This window comes from Sturnira hondurensis, unplaced genomic scaffold, assembly GCF_014824575.4.
Source record: "Sturnira hondurensis isolate 20B ecotype Veracruz unplaced genomic scaffold, ASM1482457v3 Scaffold0000880, whole genome shotgun sequence".
In the NCBI taxonomy this organism is placed as follows: Eukaryota; Metazoa; Chordata; class Mammalia; order Chiroptera; family Phyllostomidae; genus Sturnira; species Sturnira hondurensis.
This window is the reverse complement of record NW_028073511.1, coordinates 2,370,301-2,398,264: the sequence shown is the minus strand read 5'-3', so window position 1 is coordinate 2,398,264 and position 27,964 is coordinate 2,370,301. Positions and strand designations below refer to the sequence as shown.

The 27,964-nt window shown below is 39.9% G+C and overlaps 1 protein-coding gene across 2 annotated transcripts in view; it reads right to left on the bottom strand.

Moving 5' to 3' along the window:
* Positions 1 to 24,802, bottom strand: part of LOC118991198 (adenylate cyclase type 10-like) — a 45,472-nt gene extending 20,670 nt beyond the window's left edge. For both annotated transcript variants that reach the window (XM_037052296.1, XM_037052304.1), the window contains exons 1-18: positions 24,636 to 24,802; positions 23,651 to 23,755; positions 20,711 to 20,749; positions 19,571 to 19,714; positions 15,371 to 15,576; positions 14,992 to 15,082; positions 14,811 to 14,899; positions 13,758 to 13,949; positions 12,818 to 12,939; positions 8,922 to 8,998; positions 8,633 to 8,822; positions 8,104 to 8,159; positions 7,190 to 7,343; positions 6,838 to 7,027; positions 5,608 to 5,694; positions 3,997 to 4,268; positions 3,384 to 3,520; positions 2,592 to 2,720 (exon numbers count right to left, since the gene is read on the bottom strand). In XM_037052296.1, the coding sequence (XP_036908191.1) occupies positions 2,592 to 2,720; positions 3,384 to 3,520; positions 3,997 to 4,268; positions 5,608 to 5,694; positions 6,838 to 7,027; positions 7,190 to 7,343; positions 8,104 to 8,159; positions 8,633 to 8,822; positions 8,922 to 8,998; positions 12,818 to 12,939; positions 13,758 to 13,949; positions 14,811 to 14,899; positions 14,992 to 15,082; positions 15,371 to 15,576; positions 19,571 to 19,714; positions 20,711 to 20,749; positions 23,651 to 23,755; positions 24,636 to 24,798 (2,443 nt within the window). In that variant the 5' untranslated portion in view covers positions 24,799 to 24,802. The remainder of the gene's footprint in view (positions 1 to 2,591; positions 2,721 to 3,383; positions 3,521 to 3,996; positions 4,269 to 5,607; positions 5,695 to 6,837; positions 7,028 to 7,189; positions 7,344 to 8,103; positions 8,160 to 8,632; positions 8,823 to 8,921; positions 8,999 to 12,817; positions 12,940 to 13,757; positions 13,950 to 14,810; positions 14,900 to 14,991; positions 15,083 to 15,370; positions 15,577 to 19,570; positions 19,715 to 20,710; positions 20,750 to 23,650; positions 23,756 to 24,635) is intronic.
* Between the last annotated feature and the right edge of the window lie 3,162 nt (positions 24,803 to 27,964).

Genomic DNA, 27,964 nt, shown 5'->3' with positions numbered 1-27,964 from the left:
TATTTCCACCTACGCCCCCATCTTGGCCCGGAAGTCCCAATTTCCTCTCATTCTTATCCCAATAACATATTAGCTATTGGCAGAATTATATACTAAAAGTACAAGTATAATCATGTCAGTCTCCTTCTGACATAACTCCTTCTGACAAAAGGCCTCCTTTTATAACTTATGTGGCCTTTCAATTAGACCTTGGGTTTGCAGACTGAGCCATTAGTTTTAGCTTATGAGTACATAACTTTTTCCTTCTCTGTGGATAATGCTGAACTTGGGTTAACTTTATAGTGCTCTCTCAGGATCCTGATAAAATGAGAATGCCAGCTGAGTTACTGGGTAATAGTACTTACACTAAAAATGATCTCTCCCCCATAGCTAAGCCTGAGTGAACGACCTTAGGACCATAAGCTGCTGAGACAAAGCTTATCTTCCTGACAGGAGCCCCGCCTCTGCTCCTTTTACTTCACCCTGCCTGGCCCCCAATGCTTGATCAGTTAGCCAGTGACCGGTAAGACTCCTCGAGGGAGGGATGGCCTAAAACAGGCATGATCATGGGGGCTCCCAGGGAAGGACTTGGGGGCTACAGAAAAGGGGTGATGAACCCTCACCCCTTGGCTTTGACATAGCCTGAGTCCTCATTCTGTCTTCCAAGTCTCCTAATCTCTTGGCTGCCTTACTTCCCCTGCCTGACTTAAGCCTGAAACAATGCTTTAAGCCTGAAACAATGCAGGTGGTGGGTACGGCCCAGTGCTGGAAAGGGAGGGTCCCCTAGGGTGATTAGGCCTAAGGGTCCAAGCAGGAAGTGAGTTTGTTCCTCAAAGTTTTATGGCCCTTTAACTATCTGACCCCCAACTCAAAATGGGCCCTTGAAGTTCTTTGTATGTTATCTATTGTTTGATCCTTACTGCCTGATAATGATTAATGAGCTTTACCTGTATCCAATAAAAGCTTGTCAAGGCAAGGGTCAGGGCACTCTCTTCTTGAGAGAGCAGCCATGCCATCCCTTTTTCTCCACAGGGGGGAAAAATGATCTCTCCTTGGAAACTGAACTTGGATTATAAAACTGTGAATAAGCTATAAATATCTAGGGGTAAGCCACAGCTTTGGGATTCCTTGGGTATAGTAAATCTTGTAACAGGTCATGTCCCTTGCAGAGCCTGAAAGTTATGCCGTTATAAGAGATACAACTTTTTATCTGGGGCATGGGACTTCTATGTACCTATTCATCATTGTCTCATTCCATCACACCTAAGCTATTCCTTGAGGCTCTAGAGGAGAGTAGTGAAAACTGTTGTGAGGACACCCATTGAAGAAAACCAGCAGCTGCTGTTCTGTTATCATGCTGTATTTCCTGACTTGTATCCTTCTAAGTTAAGAAAGCCATTGCCAAGTGTGGCCCATCATAGTTGTAGGAGTATGCACTGTCTAGATGGACTTAAAACCCCCAGAACGAATAGCTTATAAAAGTTAATATTCACTGGACATTTATTATGTATCATGATTTATTTCATTTAATCTTTAGCTAACCCTATGAATTAGGAGTTATCATTACCTTCATTTGAATGATGAGAAGACTAAAACTTACATAAGTTAATTTATCTAAGGTTCCTCAGCCAGTAAGGAGAGGAGCCAACAGTCTCCTCCCCTGAGTCTTTCTAACTCCAGGGTCCTGGCTTTTTTCTTTCTTTTTTTTAGAGGTAGGGAAAAGGGGAGAGTGGGAGAAAAAGAGAGAGAGAGAAAGAAACATTGATGTGAGAGAGAAACGTCCATGGCTGCCTCCCATATGTGTTCCAACTGGGGATGGAACTCGCAACCTAGGCATGTGCCCTGACTGGGAGTTGAACTGGTGAGTTGGGAACTGAACCAGCGACTCTTTCGGTACAGGGCACAATGCTCCAATCAACTGAGCCATACCAGTCAAGGTCAGAGACCTGGCTCTTAACTACCATTGTGTTCTGTACTGCTATTTTATATGCATGTCACATTTTCATCAAGACCATCTGTGACTTGAAGTATGCTTATTCATCATCATATCCCTCCCGAGCACTTAATAGTACACTGCCCACGAAACACTTGAATATTTTTAAAAAAACTCATCTCTAAAAAGAAGAGCATCCCTGTCCAATTATGCCTACCTAATTCTAATGGCTTCTTTATCTCACAAGTCATTATAAACTTACTTTGCACTCCTTTTATTAAACTACTGCTATGTGCATAACACTGTCTCTTCACTAGTACCATAAATTTTCTTAAATTTCACCAACATTATCTCCCTTGTTTCCTGTTTTCTCCAGCATAGGAATATGCACAAAGGGAAGCTCAGGACACAACTGAAAAACAACTAAAAAACTTTTCCAGATCACCATTCATCCCCAAAGAACAATGTGCTCACTTAAGTAAACCATTACTCAAGTAACATCACAAGTCTTTAAAGGGCTCTCTGGGTAGCATCAGAACTTATTTCTGGAAGGCAGGTTTCTTTTTTAAAAGAAAATGAAGCTGGCATGATGATAAGAGACCTATACTCAATGACCCACCAAATGCCTAATTACATTGATATCTGTCATTGGTTCACTTGAGTTTTTCAAGGGACCTGCCTTTTAACAATGGTGGGAGAAGCACTGTATTCAAGTTCACATCATCCTTGATGATGCAGACATTAAGTTCCTGGTTTTCTTCAGAGCTGGCAGGAGAAATATTATGTATTGTGGATTTCATGGCACTGGCTGTAGAGAAAGAAAACAATGACTGAGGAAAACACCATGCTCAGTGACTATAGTTTTAAAGGAAAAAAAATACAAGAATTTAGTCAAGAAACAAACGATGAAGATGAATGGAGCATATCACATTTAAAGTGGTTTACCCCCACCCATCCTGCCTGTTCTCTAATTTTCTCTTAGAAACTAACATTTTCTGCACCATATGCTATGATATTCTCTCTTCCTGTTTACCTACCAATAGCCCTCACTCCTATTATATCACAACTCTAGGATGCCCTTTTAGATTTACACATACTTCCTTTCTTCTCTTCTACTCTCCTTCCTTCTCCCATTTCAGCCATCCTCAAGTCATCCTTCTCATAAGTAGTGTGACATTCTCTATTGAATTTTCATGTTTATAAATCCCCTCTAGTGACTGTCATGTTTCTAGATCCCATTTTCCCATCCCCACCTTCTGCGCTGCTCAAAAAGGAATTACAGTAGGTTGATAGATTCAAGTTCTCTAGGCAGGTATTCAGTATTTTCACCACAGCTGTGTATTATTTATATAGTTCCCTCAGCTAGGAAAGCCTAATCCTACCTACAATGTCAGAAGAGAATAGGCATGTACCTTATAAGGGTGGGGTGATGCACCTGGGCCAGGGTAGAGCCCTGGGAAGCTAGGCTTACCTGAGAGGGTTTCCCACTTGTTGTTCTCCTCCTCCTCCTTTTGTAGGTCACGAAAGAGCAATATGTCCTTTGAGAGAAGGTCCTGGCATAGGACCTCACAGTAAAGGGGGTTCCCCAAGCATCTGCGGAGAAGGTAGCTGTAGAGATATAAGTATGGGAGCGCTGACTAAAGATACCCACTTGAAGAGAGCCAAGCATGAGGGTATTTCATAGTAGGACTTTCTTCTTTTGTTGAAGTCAGCTTTTGATATACACTAACTGCTGCTGAGAGCAGCAGCAGCAGCACAGAAATACAAAAAAAAAAATTCTGATTGGCTTTAAAATGTATTTTGGCAGTAACTTTTCTTTCTTAACTATTTTGCTTCTATCAATGTTAAAACTAATGTCCACTTGCTAAATGGCCTGGCAGAAACTGGCTTGGCTACATATAACTGACACATTAAGTAAGCCATCCAAGTCCTAACTGCCCTGTGAAAGCCTGGTGGATAGCCCAGAGAAGTAGCCCTTGCTGGTTTAGGACACTGTCTACCTTTACATCTAGTCTTGGGTCTCACCATGGTTACTAATGCCATTCCTCCCTTAATGAAATGTCCAGCTAGCCCTAGCCACTCACTTTTGCAGCTCTTGGGGGATGCTCACCACCCCCAGTTCCCAACATGCCATTCTCAACAGTGAGTTCGCGGCTAACTTCGAAATGGACATCAGCGCAGCCTGAGGGCTCTGCAGGAGGTACTGGGCCCCACCACACAGGGAGAAGGTAGGCGTCAATGTCATCACCATGATGATAGGCACGCTGGAGAGCAATGTTCCCAAAAACTCCCAGGAAGCTGCATCCATGTGCTGTGCCTCGTCAATGAGGAAAATCAATGGTGTGTCCCTCACTGCCTGGAAATAATAGCAAAAAGACAACGACAACCTCTGATTAGAGGTGAAGTCACCCAATTTGTGAATCTACTGTGAACTTCCCATCAACAATTTAAATAAAATGTCAACACATTTATTTATTAATACAGGCTGAGGTTTTCAGAGTAAAATGTATCCTAAGTCCAGGTAATATTTTACTTTATAACTATAAAATATAGCCTGTATATTTAATTCCTAAAGAAATGTACTTAGTTCCTTGAACAAGAAAATACTCTGACAAAAAAGTAAAATAAGTATCAAAATATTCTCCAGATCAAACTTAAAGCTTTCGAATATTTCATTTGCAAAGGCTTCAAATTGTGTGGAAATTCACACTTTAAATCAATAATTTCCAAAGTAGGCTGCAAATCAGAATGCTAAAACTACCAATTACTCAGCCCCACTCATGCAGACTTCTAAAGAATGTATTTACTTTTATCCACATTCCCCATTTAATGAAGTGTCCATTTGCTCAACTGCCACAGGTAACCATTTTAATGTGTTTATCACTTAAGTGATAATATAAGGTTAACCTTATATTTGTATTTTGTTCTTCTAAGTGTGCATGGTTGTTTTGTCAAGATTATTGTTTTTATATAAATAGTACTATATTACAGATACAATTATTTGTCTCTCTTTGTTAAGGACTGTACGATCACCCTGTGTTACTATGTTATCATCTCTACCCTTACTTCTAACTTCCACATTTAGTCCATAGTGTTCATCCATGAGTTCATGTCAGTGCCTCCCTAGCCACCACAAACAAACACTGTAATAAATAGACTCCCTGGAATATATATCTAGGAGTGGAATTGCTGGCTCTAGAGAATGTGTGTTCTTAAAATTTGAGTTATTACTTCTACATTGCTTTCCAGAATGGCTATATCAGTTTCTGCTCTTATAGATTCTATAATTTTGGGTTGAGGGCCTTAGTATCTGTATTTTTAATAGCTACCAATCTGTATTTAGAAACTACTGTTTTAAATTATTAGAATCTCACTAAGAAACAGGGTCAAAAACCAAAGTGGGGTAGGATCAGGGGTGGAAAATGGGGATGGCTAGGGTGGGGGAAAATGGAGACAACTGTACTTGAACAACAATAAAAAAAAAGTTAAAAAGAAAAAAGAAATGGTCAGAAAAGAGCAAAGACCTTTATTGTAGGCTGTGCTATATGATGGATTCAAGGTTAAAGACAGAAATAATGAAGATATCAACAAATAGGTGGAGAAATACCTAAATCTAGTTTGATACAGATAGATTAAAATAAGCATAAACCATTTCTATATATTAAGAGTTAATGGTATGTAACAAAAGTACCCACCTTTTGTAGCACTTGAAAAAAACACGCTTTAATTTTCTTTTCTTTGGCTAGGTCATCCATGTGTGAAACTTTGAAGGATAAGGAAAACTGGACAGAAAAATTATTCATATATTAGCACTCAAAATGACAGTCTAATAAAAACATACAGGTTCCCCAAAGGGAATAGAAAATTATCCTATTTTGAGTGAGAATGGGTTTCTATAGTACTGGGCATAGTGCTACAAACACCCATATGTAGTTCAGAGGGTAAGACTGGAAGTCCACTGGCAGTTAAAGACAGATAGCTCCTTTCCATACCAGACTCTGGAAACCCTTTAAGGTCATGACTAATGAATGAAATAATAGGTGGGACTTAGCAATGTCACCATGGACAGCTTCAGTACCCCAATTATTCCAAGTAAACCAGGATGAATGTGTACATGAGACTTGTCAGAAACAACTGCAATGGACATCACCTAACATTGTTTCCTGTGCTAGACCAAGGCACATTAGCTACCATGGACCTGAGAGCCAATGTAGGGTACTCCTTAAACACTGGCTAGGGCCAGAGCCCTAGGTAAGGCCTATCTTAAAACAGGGTTATGCTGAGGGATTGAACAGGTTTTAGTTTTCTCTATTTGCCATTAAATATAGTGCTTTGCAGGCTGGGTAGATCAGGAGAAGTTATGGAGAATGAAAAGATGAAAATTGTGGACCAGGGAATTCTTAGCCTACTCCCCATTGGGTTCCACATGCTCCCTAGACCACTGGAAGCTTTCGAGATTCAGCTGCCAGTTTAGGTGACATACTCCATGGCTAGGGAAAGTAAAGGTAGGTTTAAAGAACAAAACATTGCAAACTGACTAGAGAATGCATGGACACAATTGCTGGGGATGCTTGATTGGTCAGGATCATCTTGATGGATTAGCACTTTCACCTTTACAATGCAATCTCTATATACGATCTTCTTTAAAATTCATGCAAAAACCATATAAATACTATACTTTTCATTTCCATTTCCATAGGTGAAAAAAATTGAGGCTCAGAGAGGCAAAGTGATTCGTGCCAGGACATACAACTAGCAAGTGTCCGAGTCAGGCTTAGAATTCACTCTCCTCAGAAAAGAGAACGCCTGGACTTTGGTGTCTAAGGGATTTCAAATCTCACTCCTGCCACTGTTAACCATGTGTTCTTAGGCCATATATACATCAACATCAGTAATCTACTTCAGAAAGCCACTGCTTTCATTACCTTGACAAAGAAGAGCTCATTAAAAAGGCAGTGAAGTGGTTCCTCCACCACCCCACGGAGCTGTTTGTATAGGCGCTCTTGCCGGTAGAAGGCTGGGCATATGTCGATCTCAAAGAAGATGGCCATGAGGGTCTGGATGGCATAGAAGTGCTGCTTGGAATCTGCTTCCTTCAGCTTCAATGACAACACCCTGGTGAATGTTACTATAGTCACAGAGAGTCCACTGACCCATAGAGAGGTTACTCACTCTACCAGCCCACGGATGCTAAACCTAATGATACAAGAGTCTCACCAAGAAGGGAAAGGAGCCCCAAGAGAAGCACGTGTTAATTGAGAAAGCAGGAGTCTTTACCTGTGCCCTTCCTTCTGGGCCAGTAAGTTTATTTCAGCCAATAGCTGGCTTTTTCCATAGCCCTTTCCACCTTCATACAGAACTGCTTGTCCCTTCTTCTGGTGCAAGCATCCCTGCTGTGCCATTCGGAAGGCTTCCAGTTCTTTCTCCCGGTCTGTACAGAGACAGGCAGCACCTAACACTCCAGTGCTTTTTTTTTAGTAGACACTCTATTTATTTAAATTAACTTGAAAAATTAAGCCTCAGAATGTGTTCCCCCCTACCCCCTCCAGAATCCTTGGCAAAGAATCCCATTCTTTGGTGAGGATTCAGATACCTTTCTAGAAAATTAGCTCTGGACTATACAGACATATGTGCTGGGCTTGGTGGTTTGCTACAGAGCTTAAGTAATGACATTCTGGACAGTTAGGTACCACACGGACATACGGCTACATTATCTTCTTAGCTTTTCATAAAAGTTTCCATATTAACAATTTTAGTCGAAGTCCATTACTGCTATATACAGATAGTTAATGATCTAATAGATAGGTCAAATAAATATAAAGGTAGAAAATTTATAGTGTAAGTGGCAACAATTTTGGTTCTATCTTCACTATCTAAGGGCAAGGAATTTCCCTCTAAAGGTGCGCCACAACAAGCTGGTTGGACCTCAATAGCTGAACTCTGACTCACAAAGATTCTCACTAAATATTAGTACTTCTCAGGCAAAGTGATTGGGCTCTAGCTAACACTGAAAGAGTTAGTATGAAAAATAAATGCTGAGTCCTCTTCAAAATGACCATGAATTCACTAAGAAGGCTGCTATCTATTTTTAATACGGTTTAGAAGCATTCAGTCTTGAATTTTGTTTTTTAATCACATTAACCATCTATAGCTGAAAAAAAATACAATTTAAGGTAGAAAAGAAAACGCACCTAACAAAGGGTGATTTTTATTTCTCTCTCTGACCAAATGTCTCTTCCCAAACATTCTAGGGAAAAAGACAAAGGGAAATGTATCTATTAAAAATAGACTGGAATAAGTAGGTAATACTCATATCTCTAAATAGACAGAGGGAAAATTGTCCTTATATACAAATACTTTCAGATCACTCAAGAGGTGCAGAACCCTGAACCCTTCTGTACAAAAGGGTTTTTTAAAAACTAAAAAGTTTTGGGAGAAGGAAAGAAGTATTATCAATTGTTCTAGGTTCAGGGGAGTATGGTACACAAAGAAAAAAGAACATCTAGAATAACGAACTATTGCTATTCTCTTCCTATTGGATAGCAAGAAGTTCACTGAGGAACTAGCTAAGTTAACATAAATGCAGATCTCAGACACAAAGCTCTCCTCCTATGTCTCATACTTCAGTAGGCTGGTACTAGAAGCATCCTTCTAATTTCATACCATCACTAATTACTCCTATGCCCTGATCTGAATGAACTATCACACAATGACACTCACATACATCTTCTATGGCCAAGATATTCATACATCTTCCCAGGGTTGGAGATGTTTTTCATCATCTTCTCTGGGAGTTTCTTGAAGTTGTAAGCAGGTAGCATGGATCTTAGGTAAGTTACTTCATCACAAGACACCAAACCTGGATAAGCAGTTATCATTCTGGCCACAAGGCTCACTTTTGGGCCAATAACTATGTCAAGGAGACAGAAAAGAAAAGGATGCAGAGTTTTGGATCACCTCCTCCACCTTTACCCCCTGAGGGCACTAACAGTCCAGCGTCCTGTTCTACCTGTATATTCATGTCTTGCTATTGCCCCAACCACGCCACAGAACACTGGTCCATTGGTGATACTGATGGAAACAAGCCTGGGGATCAGAGAAGCAACAATGGGTAAATACACAGTCAGATGCCTACAGGTCAGGCACTACATCTGCCACTATCTAGATCCAGGAGACTAGTTTTAGAGGCTGGAGTGGGAAAGGCCGGAGGCTGCTGTTAGTCTTTAGCACATCACGGGTACAAAGTACTGAATACTAGGGAAATAACCAAAAGGAACAAAATGGTCCCTCTACTCCAGGAGTTTTAGTTGGGGAGTAATTGTTAGTAAAAAAAACCTAAAAATACTTTTTATCTGTCAGATGCTTTATATGCTTTTTAAAGTACTTTCAAATTGATTACCTCACCTGATTCTTTAAGGGATACTTAACAACAAACATGTGAAATATGTAGGGCACATATTTGAACCCCATTTGACAAAAAAAAAAAAAAAAAGAACCCACAGGAACAATAAGAAGCTAATTTTCTTTCCCAGAGTTGCACAGTAAGTGTCAAGAATATAATCAGAATGAGAATCCAGGCCTCCTGACTCCTGGACCAATGTTATTTCTACTATACCACACTGCCTCAGATAAAACCCCCAAATTAAATAGATCAACAAATGTTAGAACAGGGTTAATGGATCACATAATGCTAGAATGTCAGAGTAAGGAATAACCAGGTCACACTGCTGATGGAAGGCTTCCTAAAGCAAACTAGATATTAAAATGAATTTAAAAAATTAAGTAATAATTTTTAATCCATCATACATGCATATATTCATTCATTTAACAGGCATTGAGATGTAGGTACAGCACCAAGCACTGGGCTGGATGTGTAAACAATGAGACCTGTACAAAAATACGCCTCCCTGGAGAAGTTCAGTCTGGCGAGGAGGGTGGTAGGAAATGAGGAAAGTGAAAAGGCATATTTATAGTCTAGCAAGACAAACACTACATATTAGTGATCAGTACAGCAAATTAACAGAGCAAATAGGAGGGAAGCATTACCTGCAGAGTAGAAAAATAATTTCATAAAGGAGAGGACATGTGATCAGACCTTGAAAATGCCAAAATGGGGCAACAGCATTGTCTAGTGGAAAAAGGCACAGGCTTTTAAAGGTCTAGAATGCTTCCACAAAACTAAATATTGTATTTTGCTACATATAATGAGCTTCCATGTACAGTGTGCACCCACGTTTTTGGCCCAAAATTTTGAGGAAAAAATCTTTCATTTTAATTTTTAAATTCAATTATTTATTTATTTATATTTAAAAACAAAATTGATGATCATATTCTAGGATATTATTTTACACACAGATATCATTTTTGCTTTCTAGAGTTATACTTTTAATGCTTAAGCATATATAAAAGGGCTAAAAACATTTATATAGATACAGAATTAGTACTACCTATGTATGATGTGCATCCTTATTTTTCACTCAAAAATTTGGGCAAAAAGGTATGCATTATACATGGCAAAATATCGTAGTTCAATAAGGCTAGAGCACAAAAGGTGTTTAGAGTAGCAAAACATGAATGGAGAAGTGGTTCTACGTCAGCCGTGGATGGAAAAGCACTGGAAATATAAATTATTTTTTAAAGGGCATATACAGTTTTAGGTGAGGCAAAGGCTCAAAGGTGGCAATGGACAGAGAATAGGTTTACTTGACTGATGTGAAAATTTCCTGTGACAGGTAACAAGATATATGGATGGAGAATGAGGGTGCAGTGAGCAGTATTAAGTTAAATCTACAAATAAACAATTTTCAGTTGTTCATAAGCATAAATAGTGATAACAATCCTAGCATTACTGTTTTCTGAGACATTAAAATTCTCTCGCAGAATTTACAGGAAAGATAGGATTGAAGACTCTCACCATTCATTCACTGGGCCCATTGCCCAGGATGACTACGAGATGCTCAAGACAAGAACCAGGCAGTTGGTTCTGCTACCATACCAAGGACAAGACTAAAAATCTTCTAAAGTTTCATCATGCTTCCTTTGTCTAAAACGTTGTTTCCCACTCTCCACCTACTGAACTCGTTTTCTTGTCAACCTGGCTCGAAAGTCATTTCTATAGTCCAGACATCTCTGGCACCTCTGGTGAGAATTAACTATTTCTTCCCATAGCAGTTTGTTGCAGCTCCTATAGCATTTTATCCCTGCAGTTATGTTTCTTTTTTCCTTTTAAATTAAATGTATTGGGGTAACACTGGTTGATAGCATTATATAAGTTTCACGTGCGCATCATCATTTGCATATTCCACTGTGTACTCACTACAGTTATATTTCAATGTATTAAAGACAGTTGTTTGCTTAGCTGAGGAAGTGGTGTCTCACTCCTCTGTGTCCATGAAACCCAGCACAACAAATGGCTCATAGTTGTGTCCAACCAGTGTTGGTTGATGAATGCTGCTATGCATGCAAGAAACTCAGCTATTCACAGGATACTGATAATGAAACAAATAACACTTTTCTCACTTGGTTACTTATTTCTTTTTTTTTGTATTTTATAATCCCTCTGTCAGTCCATGTTCCTTCCTTCTTTTAAAAAATGTTCTTCATTGATGAAGAATATATTCTTTCTTCATTCTACATAAATATACAAGTCAACGCAAAATTTAATAGCAGAAATAGCCCATCACCGGGCCGGGATGGCCCGGCCCACCCATAGTGGAGATAAGATTTGAAAGTAGGTGTAGCAGCATCTGCAGATCCCACATGCCTGACAGAAATGTCAACACATATCTGTCTTGGGCTAAGAGTCTGAGTATATACAAAGCAACTGTAGCATCTTTGTTATCTGTGAAATAAGGAGTTGGATCAGATCATCTAAATTTTTTCAGTTCTAACATTCTATGAGTATGTCTTTACAATTATATCATATTGGTAATATATGTTATCCTTTTGGGGGAGTATATGCATTTTATAAGAGGCAGCTGTGGGATAATGAAAATGATAGCACTGGAGGACATCTCATTACCAGCTCTGCTACATGCTAGTGATTTCTCTTCTGTAGTCTTAGTTTCCTCACGTGAAAAAGAGGAATACAAATTTTCACATTAGTAGCATACATGAAAGTATTCTGTAAATTTCAAAGCACTATATAAATGTGTGATATAATTTTATTTATCTTGAATAAGTATGGCAAGCAAATAAACCTTTAACTCAATGTTAACAGTAGAAATAACTGTTTTTCAAATCCATTCACGTTATACTTTCCCCATAGTTTTCTGGTGGGGGAAAAAGTTATTTGAGAAATTTCAACCAATCTTGTCATTGTGCAACTAGTGGGAAATGGAATTTTCTCTAGCTTTATTAGGACTAGGAGTTTATAGAAGGTGGGAGGGGGAGGTAGATACAGAGGAGGGTGATCCTATCAGTGTGAATTCCAGAAAAACTAATGGGTCTGGAAAAGACCAAGAGGGAAAGCCAGAAGGAGAGCATTAACCAGCTGTGGTTCCTTCCTACCTGGGTCATTGCCCCCACCTCCCCTCCCTAGTAGGTAGACAGGCAGTCTTTGTTCTACATTCCCTCCACATAGACATATTATTTATATTATATCAATTTATACATCTGCTTGTTCCTTTGCAGTGTTCTTGAATCTTGCTATGTGTATTCTGTTCCTTCCCTCTCCCACCCCAGTGGATGGAAACTGATCTTCATTTACTGTGGCTATCTAGTACACTGTTCCGTAACTAGTGATTTCTGAACAGATCTTGTTTTCTGACTTCCCTTAGCAGATTCTCTTCCCTTTAGGAATATTCTGGATATTCTAAAGCCCTGCTACTTGTTACTGCCTCCTACCCTGCCTGAAGAGCCCCCTGGGACCTGAGAAGCTCCCCTCTGCCCCACCTTCCTCCTCACTTGGTCTCAGCAAGATTCTCCCAGCAGAAGCTGAAGATGCTGAAGGAGCTCTCCAGGGCATGTGCACTATCATCTGGCTTCTTATCCCCAGGAAGGCCAAAAACACAGAGGAACATGCAGCCCTGGGACAGAGGACAAAGAAAGAAAAGAGCATTTACCTGGGGAAGGAATATGGCTTGCCACAAATGAATCAACTCCTCGGCATGAAGCCAGACCCTTTCTTCCCTGGCCTTCTGTTAGGAATGTAGGATTCTATAGGATTCGTGAAATGACCACTCTAGGTCATGCCAACATGGAAACTGAAGGAAATAAAATCTTAATTTAACTATTCAAAAATTTAAAATTTAAAACACAAGCGAAATTAATGCCAAGAACCTTTTCAAAATTTCAATCTCTAGTGTATACTTTAAGCTAAATCTATGTGCCCACATTGTCTTCATTCATTCTATAATGTCAAATATTGATACTGCCCCTTTTCAAGCTCTTTAATTGAGAAAGAGCTGATTATATTTACTCTACTATTAGAGCCAGAAAAACATCTTTATGCTTTCACAACGATTTTTCAACAAGAATTGAATTTAAAAAGATACAGAGAATAACCCTTGATTACCCTGACAATTAACTAGAACATCCCATTCCTTAGCTATTATTAGTTACATTTGTAATGTCAAATAGCTTGTTACAAAATGAGTAGCGGGGAATCTGACTTATGCCTTGTTATATGAGAGGCAAACTGGTCATATAAGACCAGTATAATCTAACTAAAGTTATGAGAGATGTCATCACAGTAATTGGTAGAGATGGGGAAATCTGCTCGTACACACTGGGGTGCAGGAGACAAACTGGGTCCATACAAAAAAGGTCACCACATACAAATGTACACCTGTTTACACTCTTCACTCACCATTACTGTTGATGGGTCAGGTTCCCTTATACTTACTTTCTCAAACATAAAGATCCGGCACAGCTGGCCACCCCCTTTTCCTATGACTTTAGAGATGTATAGTGTAGCCTTCTGGATAAGATGACACAAATACAACATCCGTGCTGTCTTGTGGAACTGTAGGCTGACCAAAACCATAGTCACAGTACGAAATTCAGATATATACTCCACAGGTTCGCCTTCATCAATCTATAAAGACAGTGAGTTACCTTGCCTGTATCTTCAGCTGTCAGTATTGTATTTAGGAATTTTAATTCCATGGTGAGTATGAAAAAATAAGTTAGGGGTGTCAGACCAAATCTTAAAAGAAAATTCAGGTTTGAGAGATATAGAAGATATACAAACCAGTGCAAGGAATGAAAACTGTTTGACTTTAAACCTAATTCACTGTGGAAACTTGTCAATATTTTACATTTTTTTTAAAGATTTTATTTATTTATTTATTTATTTATCTTTAGAGGGGAAGGAGAGGGAGAGAAACATCAATGTATGGTTGCCTTTCATGCATCCCCTGCTGGGAGTTGGCCTGCAGGGAACCAGCCTGCAACCCAGGCATGTGCCCTGACTGGGAATTGAACCGCAATCCTCTGGTTCGCAGGCCCATGCTCAATCCACTGAGCTACACATTTTACATTTTTTAAGAGTTAGTTTGATAACTCTTAGAAAAGAGTCTCCATTAGTCGTTACATCACTTACAAAGGGATTCACACGTTTACACATAAACAGTCAACGCATATTTACCAAGCATATATGTACTCTATACCCTACTATACTGTATACGATACTAGTATACTGTGTACTATAGAGTATACTAGTTTCTTGAGGGACAAAGTGAAAAACAAATACAGCTTTTACTTTCTAGGATTGAGAAATCTAAGTTATGAGAGATGTCATCACAGTAATTGGTAGAGATGCAGAAATCTGCTCGTACACACTGGGGTGTAGGAGACAAACTGGGTCCATACAAAAAAGGTCACCACATACAAATGTACACCTGTTTACATAAATACATGCACAGTTTACACAATGACTCAAGAACTAGGAAATAACCTTCTTCAAAAGATTTTTCATTATGTGCTTCCGCAGAGTTTGCTCAAGTGCAGAGTCTGGATCCAGTTCCAGGGCAGTTCTTAGAGTGTCTGTGGAAAGGAACACAAACAAAATGTCTCCAGTCATGTTGAAAATTAATCTTTAAATTCTGAGCTTGGGTAGAAAGGACAAAGTAACTTACCAGCATTTGTCTGGTAATGTGGCAGATAATCAAGGCACTTGTCAAAATGCTCATCAAAATCAAATGGGTCAATGATCCGCATATCTCTTAACTATGAAAAGAAAACTACTCAATTCTGTGCCTACCCACCAACAGAATTACCTTTGGTTTTTTCAACATAGGGGCTGAAGATGCCATCCCTGATTATAATTTTTCTTCCCAGCCTTACTGTTCTGCCTTGTGTATCTTTCTGGGATAATATCCCCCACCTCCTTCCAAAACAGAGTTCCAATGGTTGTTGTTTTGGTCAGGAAATATGTGACTACCACCAGAGCACTGACTGCTGTGTGTAATAGAATGGCCTTTTCAGAATGGGCAATGGATGGGACCAGAGTCCTACCTTCACAGCTTCCTCCTCCTTCATGATTTCTACTTCAAACAGGTACTGCTCACAGAGCATCCAACAGTGCCAGGACAAAACAATCTCATTTGCCTGAGCCAAATGCTGAGCTAACCGGACATCATCCACATCCCGCCCAATCACCAAGAGGTACTGTTGCTGCTCGTCTCCGACAATAACCTGGGAAATCCGACCTGCAGACAGACCTATCCAGAAAAAAGGGGAGAAGTGGTGAATAGTCAAACTCAATTAACTATGCAAAGGAAGGGGTCTGGAACCTTCATATTGCTTTCTGCATTATGCCAATCTTGTTATTGCCCACAGTTGCAGAAGTATCTCGTGAACTCACATTGAAAAATAATATCTTGCCTCAGATTTCATTCTGTCTCAAACATACCTAGAGATAGACATTCAAACAAGTATGCGTTGTGTAGAGGAAGAAACAAGAGATCCTAAGCTTCTAAGTGTCTTGTCTTTAAGCTGCTTTTTTAATGGACAGCTAGGTCCTGCTGGCAGAGGACCTAATGGTTATACTCAGGAAGTGTTATGATGGTGACCACACCATCCCTCCAACCAGGGCTGATGAATAGAAAATCAGTATTTTAATGGGCATGGTCTAAGTCACCCAATCCAAGCTAAAAACAAGAGAAACATTTTAAGAGAACAGCAGAGACATCTCTTGGCCAAGACAGAAAACAGATAATGAATTTTCCATAATGCTTGGAACAATTAGTAAACTGATAAAATACACAAAATAATTTTCAAGATATTGGCATGTCTAGTAATGGAGCACAGTGACGCCTGAGAGATGGAAAAACAAGGTGAATCCTCTGATACCCCAGCTACTGTCTGGAGAGTTTCCAGGACACATCCCAGGGAGTAGACACTCAGGCACAACTCAGAAGACTTCCTGAGTGGAAAATACAAAGATAGGAGTGAGTCTGAGGAGGCCAAAGTGGCTGGAGGTCACAGGAAACTGTGAATACTGAAGAGAAGTGTACACAGACAGAACTCCAGCAATTTGTACAAGACTCCCCTCAAGTTTTTAGCTGAATACTAATACGTGCATTGATGTGAGGAAACCACCACAAGCCAGGGGAAAAAAAAGCACGTGAAAAGATATGGAGGGACAATCCTCAGTATCACACAAAGCTGAGAATTGTTCCTGTCCCCACTGGCCAGAGTGTCAAACTTAATAATTCACGGGACTTTGAAGGGGTCTGCCTCAGGAATGGGTCAGAACTAGCCTTAGATTAAACACAACTCTTGTCTCATACGACAAAGTCTAAAAGCAAAACCTGAAAGGATCAAGATGCCCAGATCTCAGAATGAAGTTCAAGAGTATTATGACAATATTTTATAAATCTGGCACTCAACAATACAGAATTCATAATGCCTAGCACCCCCCAAAAGTTACCAGGCATGCAAATAAGAAAGAAAATGTGATCCACAGTGAGGAGAAAAACAGTCAATCAAACCAACCCAGAATAATACAAATGATAAAATTAGTAGAAAAGAATATTTAAAAAGTAGTAACTACATTCCATATATTCAAGAACCTACAGAAAACACTGAACAGATGGAGACATGGAAGATTAAAATAAAAAGACCAACCTTCCAAGGGTAAAAATCACAAGGCTTGAGGTGAAAAATACATTAAATAGGAATGAAGATAATTGCAAAAGAAAAGGTTTGTAAACATGAAAAAATACAGTAAGAAAAACTATCTAAAATGAAAAATAGGGAGAAAAAAAAAACAGTGAACATTGCACCAATCAATCATGGGACAGTTTCAAGCAGCCTAATGTGTGTAATTGAACAGAGAAAGAGGAATATAGAAAAAATTGTTTGAAGAAGTTATGGTAGAACATTTCCTAACTTTGATTAAAAAAAGGAAAAACCTAGAGATCAAAGAAGATCCCTAAGCACAAGAAAAATGAAAAAAAAACCCACCAAACAAATAAACAAACAAACTGTACCTAGGCATATGATAAACAGATGACCAAAAACCAGTGATAAAGAAAAAAATCTTAATAAAAAAACTCCTGGCACACAAAAGCCCTGGACTGGCTTCACAGGTGAATTTTACCAAACATTCAAAGAAGAACAAACTCCTATTCTCTTCTATTACAAAAATTCAAGAGGAGGGAAGATGTGCAAACTCTTTTTATGAGGCCAGTATTATCCTAATTCCAAAACTAAGTAAAGACACAAGAAAGAAAGAAAATTACAGACCAATATCTGATAAACATAGATGTTAAAATCCTCAACAAAATATTGGCAATCTGGATCCAGCAATACATTAAAAAGATAATACACCATGATCAAGTGGGATTTATCTCAGGGATGTAATCATGGGTTGCCCTACCCTGGCGAATACCCAGGGCTCCTCCTCTTACTATGTAACAGGTACACTGAGACACAAAAAGAATGGCCCAAATGAAAGAACAGATCAAAGCTCCAGAAAAAATACAACCAAGTGACAAAGAGATAGCCAACCTATCAGATGCACAGTTCAAAACACTGGTAATCAGGAGGCTCACAGAACTGGTTGAGTATGGTCACAAAATAGAGGAAAAAGTGAAGGCTATGGAAAGCAAAATAAAGGGAACCAACAGTGAAGGAAAGGAAACCAGGACTCAAACCAATGATTTGGTACAGAAGGAAGAAAGAAACATTCAACCAGAACAGAATGGAGAAAGAAGAATTAAAAAAAATGAGGAGCGGCTTAGGAACTTCCAGGACTTCTTTAAATGTTCCAACAACCAAATCATAGGAGGAGAAGAAGAGCAAGAAATTGAAAACTTATTTGAACAAATAATGAAGGAGAACTTTCCCAATCTAGTAAAGGAAATAGACTTCCACAAAATCCAGGAAGCTCAGAGAGTCCCAAAGAAGGTGGACCCAAAGAGGAACACACTAAAGCACATCATAATTACATTACCCAAGATGAAGGATAAGGAGAGAATCCTAAAATCAGCAAGAGAAAAGGAGAGAGTTACCTACAAAGGAGTTCCCATCAGACTGTCAACTGATTTCTCAAAAGAAACCTTGCAGGCAAGGGCCTGGAAAGAAGTATTCAAAGTCATAAAAGGCAAGGACCTACACCCAAGATTACTCTCTCCAGCAAAGCTATCATTTAGAATGGGAGGGCAGATAAAGTGCTTTCCAGATAAGGTCAGGTTCAAGAAGTTCATCATTACCCAGCTCTTATAATAGGAAATGTTAAAGGGTCTTATCCAAGAAAAAGAAGATCAAAAGTATGAACAGTAAAATGACAATAAACATTTATTAACAACGGAACCTAAAACAAAACAAAAACAAAAACAAAAACAAACTAAGCAAATAATAGAACAGGAACAGAATCACAGAAATGGAGATCACATGGAGGTTTATCAGTGGGGGAGTGGGAGAGGAAGAGGGGGGAAAAGTACAGAATACGTAGCATAAATGATAGGTAGAAAATAGACAGGGGTGGGGGGCTAAGAATAGTATAGAAAATGTAGAAGCCAAAGAACTTATATGCATTACCCATGGACATGAACTAAAGTGGGGGAATGTGCGTAGGAGGGGATGTGCATGCAGAGGAGAATAAAAGGGGGACAATGGGACAACTGTAATAATGTAATGGGAAAACTGAAAACTTAATAAAATATATTAAAAAATAATCTTGTATATATGACATTTCATATATCCTCAGGTATAGTGATAGGATAAATGTTCAGAAGTGGGATTGCTGGGACAAAGAATAATTGCTTTTGTAATCTTCACAGAAATTACTGAATTACCCTCCATAGAAGTTGTATCATTATTGATTCTCACCAGTACCACATGAGGAGGCTTCCTTTTCACAGCCTCAACATCTTCAGTATGTTTAGCACCTGAATTTGGGGGTTATCTATAGGTAAGAAATTATCTCAGTTGTCACTTTTCTTATTATGAAGTTGACCATCTGATATATTTCTTTGTGTACTATTTATTCATGTCCTTTGCCCATTTTTCACTTAGAATGTTACTTTTCTTGATTTGTGTTTTGTAAAAATGTCTGTATATTCTTTCTATATTAGAAAAATTCACCCTCTGTCTACGTGATATGAGTTGCAAACTTTTTACCCAATTTGTCATTTATCTTTTGAAAATTGTTGTAGTGGTTTTTTGTTTTTGTTATTCTGAAATTGGACCTCTTTTAGTAGTTACTACCTATCTTTAGCTGCAGGTCTTGGCCTTCTCTGGTATGGTAGATCCCAAATTTCTCCTGCATCTCCAGACTGCATTTTGCCACCAGGGTAATGATGTCCCTCAGTTGATTCTGTTCTACCGTCCAGAGTGCCAGGAGCACATTCCCTGCAGACACACAAGACAGGTTGACAGAGGTCAAATATCTGGAATCACTTGGCCAGCGCAAGGTTCCCAATAATGCAGAAGATATCATGCAAGGTATCAGGCAAGGTTTCTTGGCCTTACACATTACCATAGGTTAAAATATTGCTTTAGATTCTCAAAACTATTGATCATATAAACACATGACTAGGTAGCCCTGTTGGTGTGGCTCAGTGGATTGAGCACTGGCCTTTGGACCAAAAGGTCGCTGGTTCCATTCCCAGTCAGGGCATATGCCTGGGCTGCAGGCCAGTTCCCCAGTTTGGGGCGTGTGAAAGGCAACTGATCTCATTCTTTTTGTACTAGATACATTCTCTTGCACTTTGTTTTTCTCCCTCACTTTTCCCTCCCCACCCTAAAAAATAAATAAATAGAATATTTTTGAAAGTCAAAAAAACATGACTAGGTAGAAGCTGACATATTACTAAGGTTTAGGGATTGTTTGGGCAACCTTCCAGTACAGTCCGCCAGTACACTAAAAGAAGGGCAGGAGTACTAGCAAAGAGGTTCATAAAATGTAGGTTTGTGTTCAAATCTAAGTTTATGGCTGGTTTAAGTTTAAATAAAAATATGAGCCAACTCTGTGGCATAAGCTGTTAATGATCCTCAGAGTTTTCCAGACATGAGACTTTTGATTCCCCCCTATCTTATATTTAGCTCCTGCTACTAATGACCAAGTTTCTCATTAGTTTTCTCATGAACGCTTTATAGGCAATCGTATTTCTGTCATTCAATCTAAACAAAATGTAAATCAATGTGAGCTTAATATAGGCAATGCTTTTCCATTAGACCAGGAGACCTTTTGAGGCAGAGATTGGTTTTCCTCAGCTTTGTTTCCTCAGGCCCAGAACATTTTAATAACCAAACAATGCTGAATGAATACACAATTATGTCAAACTCCACCTAATGTAGTTTTTCTCACTTACAGTCCTTTAAATATTCAGAAAAACTGAAAAATACCTGTAATATTTAGGATATCCCCTCCAAAACAGAGTACGTCTGAAATTGAGTAAGGGAGAGAGAGGAAAATAAGTCAAAATCAGAAGTATACCAGATCACAGAAGAGTCATAGATGGTAAAAAAAGTGACTACTGAGTTTTCCTCATATCTTTTCTGGTCTGTTTGTGCACTCTAAGGCTTAGGTTCCTTCTTTCTTCCTTCTAGCTTCTCCCCAGATCTGTTTGTCCTTAGATCATCTCTAAAATGGCAGAATCTGTTCTCTTCAAAGGCACCCCCTTACTTGTGCTCTGGATCCTAGGTCTGCTCACCCTCTCAAAAACTTTACTCCCTCCCTTATCTTCTATTGGATCATTCCTATATTTTAAAAAACAAAACCAAAACACAATAAAATTAACCTACCTATTCTTGACTTTACCTTCTTCTCTAGCTACTAGGGCCATTTTTATTTATTTATTTTTTGCTACATTCCAAGCAGAAAAATTCTCGAGAGTTGACTATACACAATTTTCTCCTCAAAACCTATCTACTCAAATGCTTTTTTTATAAATATTTTATTTATCTTTTTAGAGGGGAAGGGAAGGAGAGAAGGAGAGAAATATCAATGTATGGTTGCTTCTTGTGAGTCCCCTGCTGGGAACTGGCCTGCAACCCAGGCATGTGCCCTGACTGGGAATCGAACCACAATCGTATGGTTCGCAGGCCTGTGCTCAATCCACTGAGCTACACCAGCCAGGGCCTATTTACTCAAATGTTTTCTCTACCATTATCTTCTTAGGTTACTGACTTCCATCTCTGCCACCTCATTAAAATTATCAAGATAATCAACAGCATTCATCTTGCTAACTTCAGTATTTTCTGACTTTGCTGTATGACACCTTTCATTTTCGACCTAGCAAGCCATCACCCTCTTCTAGACAGACTATTTTCCCTTTGGTATCATGAATACCACAATGTCCTGTCTGACAGTCTCTTTTGTAGGTTATTTCTCCCTAATCATAATCCTTCCCTGGTATTCCTCAAGCCTCAGTCTTAGGCTCTCTTTATACTCTTTCCATCAACTCACACTTTGATTTCTCCATTTGAATGCTTACTGATATGTCAAGCTCAAAATATTCAAAACAGATCTGATTTGCATTTTCAAAGCTCAGACTTTCCCATTTTGGTAAGTGATGCCACCACTAATTCATTTATGAAAGTGGAAAACTTGAGCATTTTCCTTACCACTTCCCACTGAAATTCCACACATCGGCAAATCCTGTCTGTTAAACCTGCAAAATATATTTCAAATCAATCCATCTCCATACAGATCCACTGCCATATCTTGAGACCAATGATTCCAATCTTGACTGCATGCTGGAATTGCCTGTAAAATGTTTAAAAATCCGATTCCTGAGCCTCCCTCAAAATATTCTTATTTAATTGGTCTGAACACTGGGATTTTTAAAAGCTCTCCAAGTGGTTATCTAATGTGCTGCCAAGGTGAGAACCACTACCCTAGACCAAATCTCTATCATCTTTCCACAAATGTTCCAATGATATCTTCCAGCTTCCATTCTTACTACCTACACTTCATCAGCACCCTATATCCCAATCTCCATGAGGCAGCTAAAATGAGCTTTTAAAAAATGTAAGTCGATCACACCACTCCCTTGCCAGAACCTTTCCATAGCGTCCTTCTGTACACACATGTATAATCCAAACTCCTTATTATGGCCTATATAGCTGATATTCTCTAACCTCACCTCAAACCCCTCTTCCTCCACTAGCTATGCTCTAGGCACCCTGGCCTCTCAGTTCCTAAAACATGTCATGCTTTCTCTCGCCTCAGAATCTTTGCACTCGGCATACTTCTATCTGAAATGCCTTACCCTCGGCTCTTCACAAGATGTTCCCCTTATCATTTATATCTCAGCTTAAATACTGCCTATGACAACCCTAATATAGAAACTATCACCCTACAATTTTCCTTTCTTTAGCAACACACCCTATGTATTTCCTTTGCAGAATGTATCATTGAAAATCATGTTATTTATTGTCTTAGCCACTAAAATGGAAACTCCACAAAGGCAGGAACTGTCTTATTTCCCCCTGTATTTCTAATAGAGAGCAGTTCCTGGTGTTACAATTCCTACCTAGTACATAATTTCTATCTCCCCCTTTCATCTACACTTGGTGAGAAAAATTGAAAGACCATTCATACTTGTTCCTCAGGGGTAAGGGGTGAGCCAGACAATTGTCTCTAAAGGAGAATGCTACAAAGTAAGTATTCTGGTGAATCTAAGAATGATGGACAAAAGTGCATGGGGTACTGTCAGTAAAGAATGAGAATGTTTTGTACAAACCACAGAGTATAAGGCCAGAGTAATTTCTGCTGGGTAGGCCTAGCTAGACTGAAAGGTCCCAAAGGGTAGGTTTTTGCATTCTCTGCACTGTATTACAGTGCATGTCACAAAGTAGGTACTCAAAACATGTTCACTGTACAAACGAGGAGTTTCTTCTGCAGATTACACAAATGTGCACAAGCTTGATACATGGTAGAAAATAAAGGAAATACTTATTCCTACTCAGAGGATCAAAATGCAGTACCAGCGTGGGGAGATATTTTGTAAATTACATCTAACATACACACACATGAGGCACATTGCATTTTTGTTAGAAGAGACACGCTGAGGAATACCTTATTTTGAAATACAAACATACAAAGTTAACATTAGCTTTTTTCCTGTTTCTGAACATTGCGTCAACAGGATGTGAGGCTGGGTACAATGGCAGCTACAGGCAAAGACTGAGCTTGTCATTGGCAACCTGAAGAACTAAGATGAGTAACACTGAAAGGATGACCCTTTCATATCCCTTTTAAAGTACCCCAGGCCCTGTTCTGCTGCAAACCCTCAGGAGCCCAGACCACACCTTCCTTGCCCCCCTACAATGGTCACTCACGCTCCACGATGTCACTAATGTAATAACTGAAGATGTGGGCCAGTTTGTCCATGTCATGTTCCGACTTGCAGGTCAGGCTGAACCTGTCCATTAGTGCTGTAAACCCTAACCAACAAAGCAGAAATGACTAAATTAGCTGTGAACCCCTCTCTTAGGCCCCATTCCCTCCGTGTATCAATCTGACCAGTGTACAAGAAGCACACCTCCTGGAGGTGAGCAATTCCATTATCCACGAACATGGTTGGGGGCCAGGCTGGTTGCTGCTGCCTCTGGCGGAATCCAGAGGGCCACTCTGTCCATGTTTCCAGGGGCTGCAGGCGGAGGAGCTCCCCACAAAGCCCCTTTTCACCCGAAGCCAACTACCTCTTTCCCACCACCCTCCGAGGCTCCCCGGCTCCCCGGCCAAGGGAGCTGTAGGATTTCTCCCGATGTGATAGAGACACCACTGACGAGGGGAACAGATGAATGCTTTTGAGAACACATAGTTCGAGCTCCTTGAGAAAGGCACCTTGTATCACTTGTCTTCATCTCCATGACACAGACTCCATAACTACTTGTTAAACGACTCTCAAATAACTGCTACTTCTCTAACTCCTGGAACAATAGCGAGCTCATAAATTGTAGCCCCAGAGAACGAATTAACTGAGCGAATACAATAAGCAGATGAGGAAAAATACTTATTGGAAAATGCTCGGTTTGGGGAGAAACTTGGATTCAAAGTCTGCCGTGTGGCCGGGAGTTCTTTCCCCTTAGTTGTCTCAATTTCGTCATCTCTGAGGGAACTCAAGGGCTAAGCCAGATTACTTCTAAAGGCATCCTCCTGCTCTGAAAACGGCCCTCAAAGTGCCCTCTGGCCGGAGGTCTGCAGTCAAACAGCGCCGTAGCCTTGCCCCGGGCCGGTAAACGCCGTGGCCTCCGGGAGCCGAGGCTCAACAGCCGCCCCTTTGGCAGGTGCGGAGAGCGACGCACCTCCCCTCGCCCTCACCCGTCACGTGGACGCTAAGGAGGACGCCTGGGGTCGTGGCCAGCTCGGGTTCCGATGCCCGGAGCCTCCTGCTCCTGAACACCAACAGGTCGGGAAGCAGCGCCGCCAAGCGGGCTCCCACAGGCCACAAAAGCGGCGCCCTGACCGCATCGCCGGACGCCATGCCGGTGGCGGGGCTGCCCGCCCGTGCTCTCCAGCGTAGCAGCCAATCCGCACCAACGGCCCTGGTGACGGCCCTCCCACGAACCAATGAGTGTGGGTTCCCTTGTGGTACCGCTAATCGAAAGCGGCCTCTTGGACCCTGCCCTACCTGCTTCTGGCCAAGTTCACCCTGGCACTGGATTCCGGGGCGGGGGCAGACGACTTGGAAGGGAAGCGCTGGGCCTTCAAAGTGAGCTTCACATTTTTTCTTTTCTTCTTGAAATGTGATAGTGAAGATGCTTTCACGACAAAACGGATCATCTGGGATAAATATCAATAGGGCCATTTTTGTGCCCTATCATGGGTAGCAACGGGTCATCTCTGAATTTCTAAGGACAAATTCTACTTGCATCTGGTTAAACTCAGGATGGTCTTTAAATTAAACACCGTTAAACTAAGGGTATTTTACCGTTAGTCCGTTTCAGTTGTTAGGGGACAGTTTCTTATTTCTGTTGTCTGCCAGGACAGGCCTATTGGGTCGCTTATGGGAGGGCTCCATGTGGCTGGTTTTCTCTCAATTGCTGGTTCTGATTTTTGTATAATGGCACACTGTAGGTTGCCAGTTTGTTCCTCAGATTCAGGAAGAAATAAAAGATCTCAAAAACTTTATCTTCACTGTCTATGCTTATACACTACCTAGTAAGTCAATCCGTTTTGGTAGGCTAATTTTACTAAAGGAATTACTTCTTTGCATTTAAATCTGAGAGGCTGTCCCTAGCCCATCCTATCCAGAATAGGTCTTCCCTACTCTATTATTTCCCCACATCTTCTTTAGAGTGTAATAATAATTGAAGTGTTTTATTTGTATAATTGTGTAGTGGTTGTCTCCTTCCCATAGTAAGACGAAATGTATGATTAGCCCACAAAGAGAAAATACCTGGTTAGCCCGGTGGGAGGGCCAAACAGAAAGGAAGAGATTAAGAGGCGAGATAACTAGGGTCTGGGCACTGCAAGTTTGATACTACAGAATTCACATGTCTGTCTATAGAGATCACAATTTCAGCATTATACACAGCTAAAACCCAGGGGATGTAGATTTGTCAAAATTCAAATTAACTTTTTAGTATTTTTATAAATTTATTTTAAAAAATGACAATTGCAATGACATCAATGATCAAATCACCTGTACTCCCCCTACTGCTGAGGGTAAAAGCTATATAATTGGAGTCCCAAAGGAAAAGCAAGACATTATTATCAGGCACTCAATAGCCATAAGATATTGGTCCAGTGGTACAGACACTGACATGTTCAATGTACCAGTACAATTAAAATATATTCATTTACAATTATCCTGGGGAAAGAAAAGCACTCAAGAAGTGGAATAACTATTCTTTAAACCAACTATTCACACATCCATTCACTCTTTCTGCATCCAGAAGTCATCACTACAGTCACAAGGACAAATGAATAAAAGAACTTGTAGCAACAAATAAAAAACCCAAAGCTCAAACCCCCACTACGTGGGATATTACGGTGCACTAAATTGACCACAATAAAAGGACCATGAATTAGCTGAAATGCAATGACAAGATAACAACTGAAGCACTTGATTTCAAACAAAACTCAAATGCATGAAAAAATAATTCTGTAACATTGAGGTTGGTATTACTATGTACAAACTTACAAACACAAATAAATAGCATTTTAGAATTGCTATTGGCCAAAGTACTAGAAATCAAATCTGAGGACTTTCTTTCTGAACTCTGCATCTTAAATCTTAAAGACTCCTAAACAAACCAAAGCATTCAAACCCCCCATTGTTTTTTTTTTAAGTATTAATTTTTTTAGAAAGAGGGGAAGGAAAGGAGAACAGGAGAGAAACAATGTGTGGTTGCCTCTTGCGCTCCCCCTACTGGGGACCTGTCCTGCAACCCAGGCATATGCCCTCACTGGGAATCGAACTGGCAGCCCTTTGGTTTGCAGCTCGCGCTCAATCCACTGAGCTACACCAGCGAGGAAATTTCCCATTGTTAGTAATCTATCATCTGAAAAGTTTGGGGCTTACTGAATAAAGTTAACGTCTGAAACTCATATAAAGAGCCAGAAGTTTCTTGTTGGTCTACTAAAAAATCATATCCCCGCACCCCCCACTGGAAGCCAAGAGATAATTTGATTTCAGAAACTAGAAATACTTCACTTTCTGCTCCCTTTGCATAGCTCTGTACCTCTTTTCTACCATTACAATGATTTCCCTTTGTGATGTTTTCTTTAGAGAGTGAAATTTATCTTTTCTCTCTTAATATAGAGTAAAATAGAAAAGCCAATCTTTACTCTTGGCATTTAAATCAAACTCAAATATTCCTCAAAAAATTAAGTTTTCCTTCTTTGTTTCCAGAGTAGGCAGAAACTCTTCTGAAACATCTTATTTCTATTAGGGTAAAACATCTAGAAAAGAAGTGAGGCACAACTCATTCCAGAAACTGTGGCCCAGTTTCTTACATTGCAGGCATCTCTATTTCCAGTATGTAACTTGTTCTCAGGATGTGGATGCAATGTGAAAACCTTCCTGCACGAGGCCTGTGAAGGGGGCTGGAGAGGCGGTGGTACACGGACAAATGAAAACTAGAATCAGAGTCAGCTGCCATGGGAAGAATGAGAATGTCTGCTTTCTGGGGCCAGCACAAAGTGCTGTAGGAGTGAAGTCAACATCCACCTCAAGCTCTAACAGGTAACCCGAGAACACCCAGGACAACTTGACTAAATAGTGCTTTCCAGAAATTGTCAAGGACCAAATCTCATACTTTTCCCTTTCTGTTCTTAGTAAAATGCTATAGTGTCAATGTAAATTATTCTCTTCATCTTAATGAATCCATCCCAGGCATCCATCCACTCAAGAATCATGCCAAATGACAACACATGGATATATATACTACTCTCTTCTAGACTGAAACACACACAAACCCTTGTTTTCCAAATGCTGTCACCAAGCCTATGATTGAAAAATCTCTAGTTTGGCTTTCTGCTTAGGAGTTAATGACCATTGTCTTCAGCGCTTCAGCGCACAAGATGTATTGTTTTGTTCTCTACTTAGGAAAGGAAGTTTTGAGTTCCAACACCTTCTAAATTGTCTTAAAAGTAGCTATAGTAGGAACTATGGTCCAGATGACCTGTCAACAGATGGACAAGAC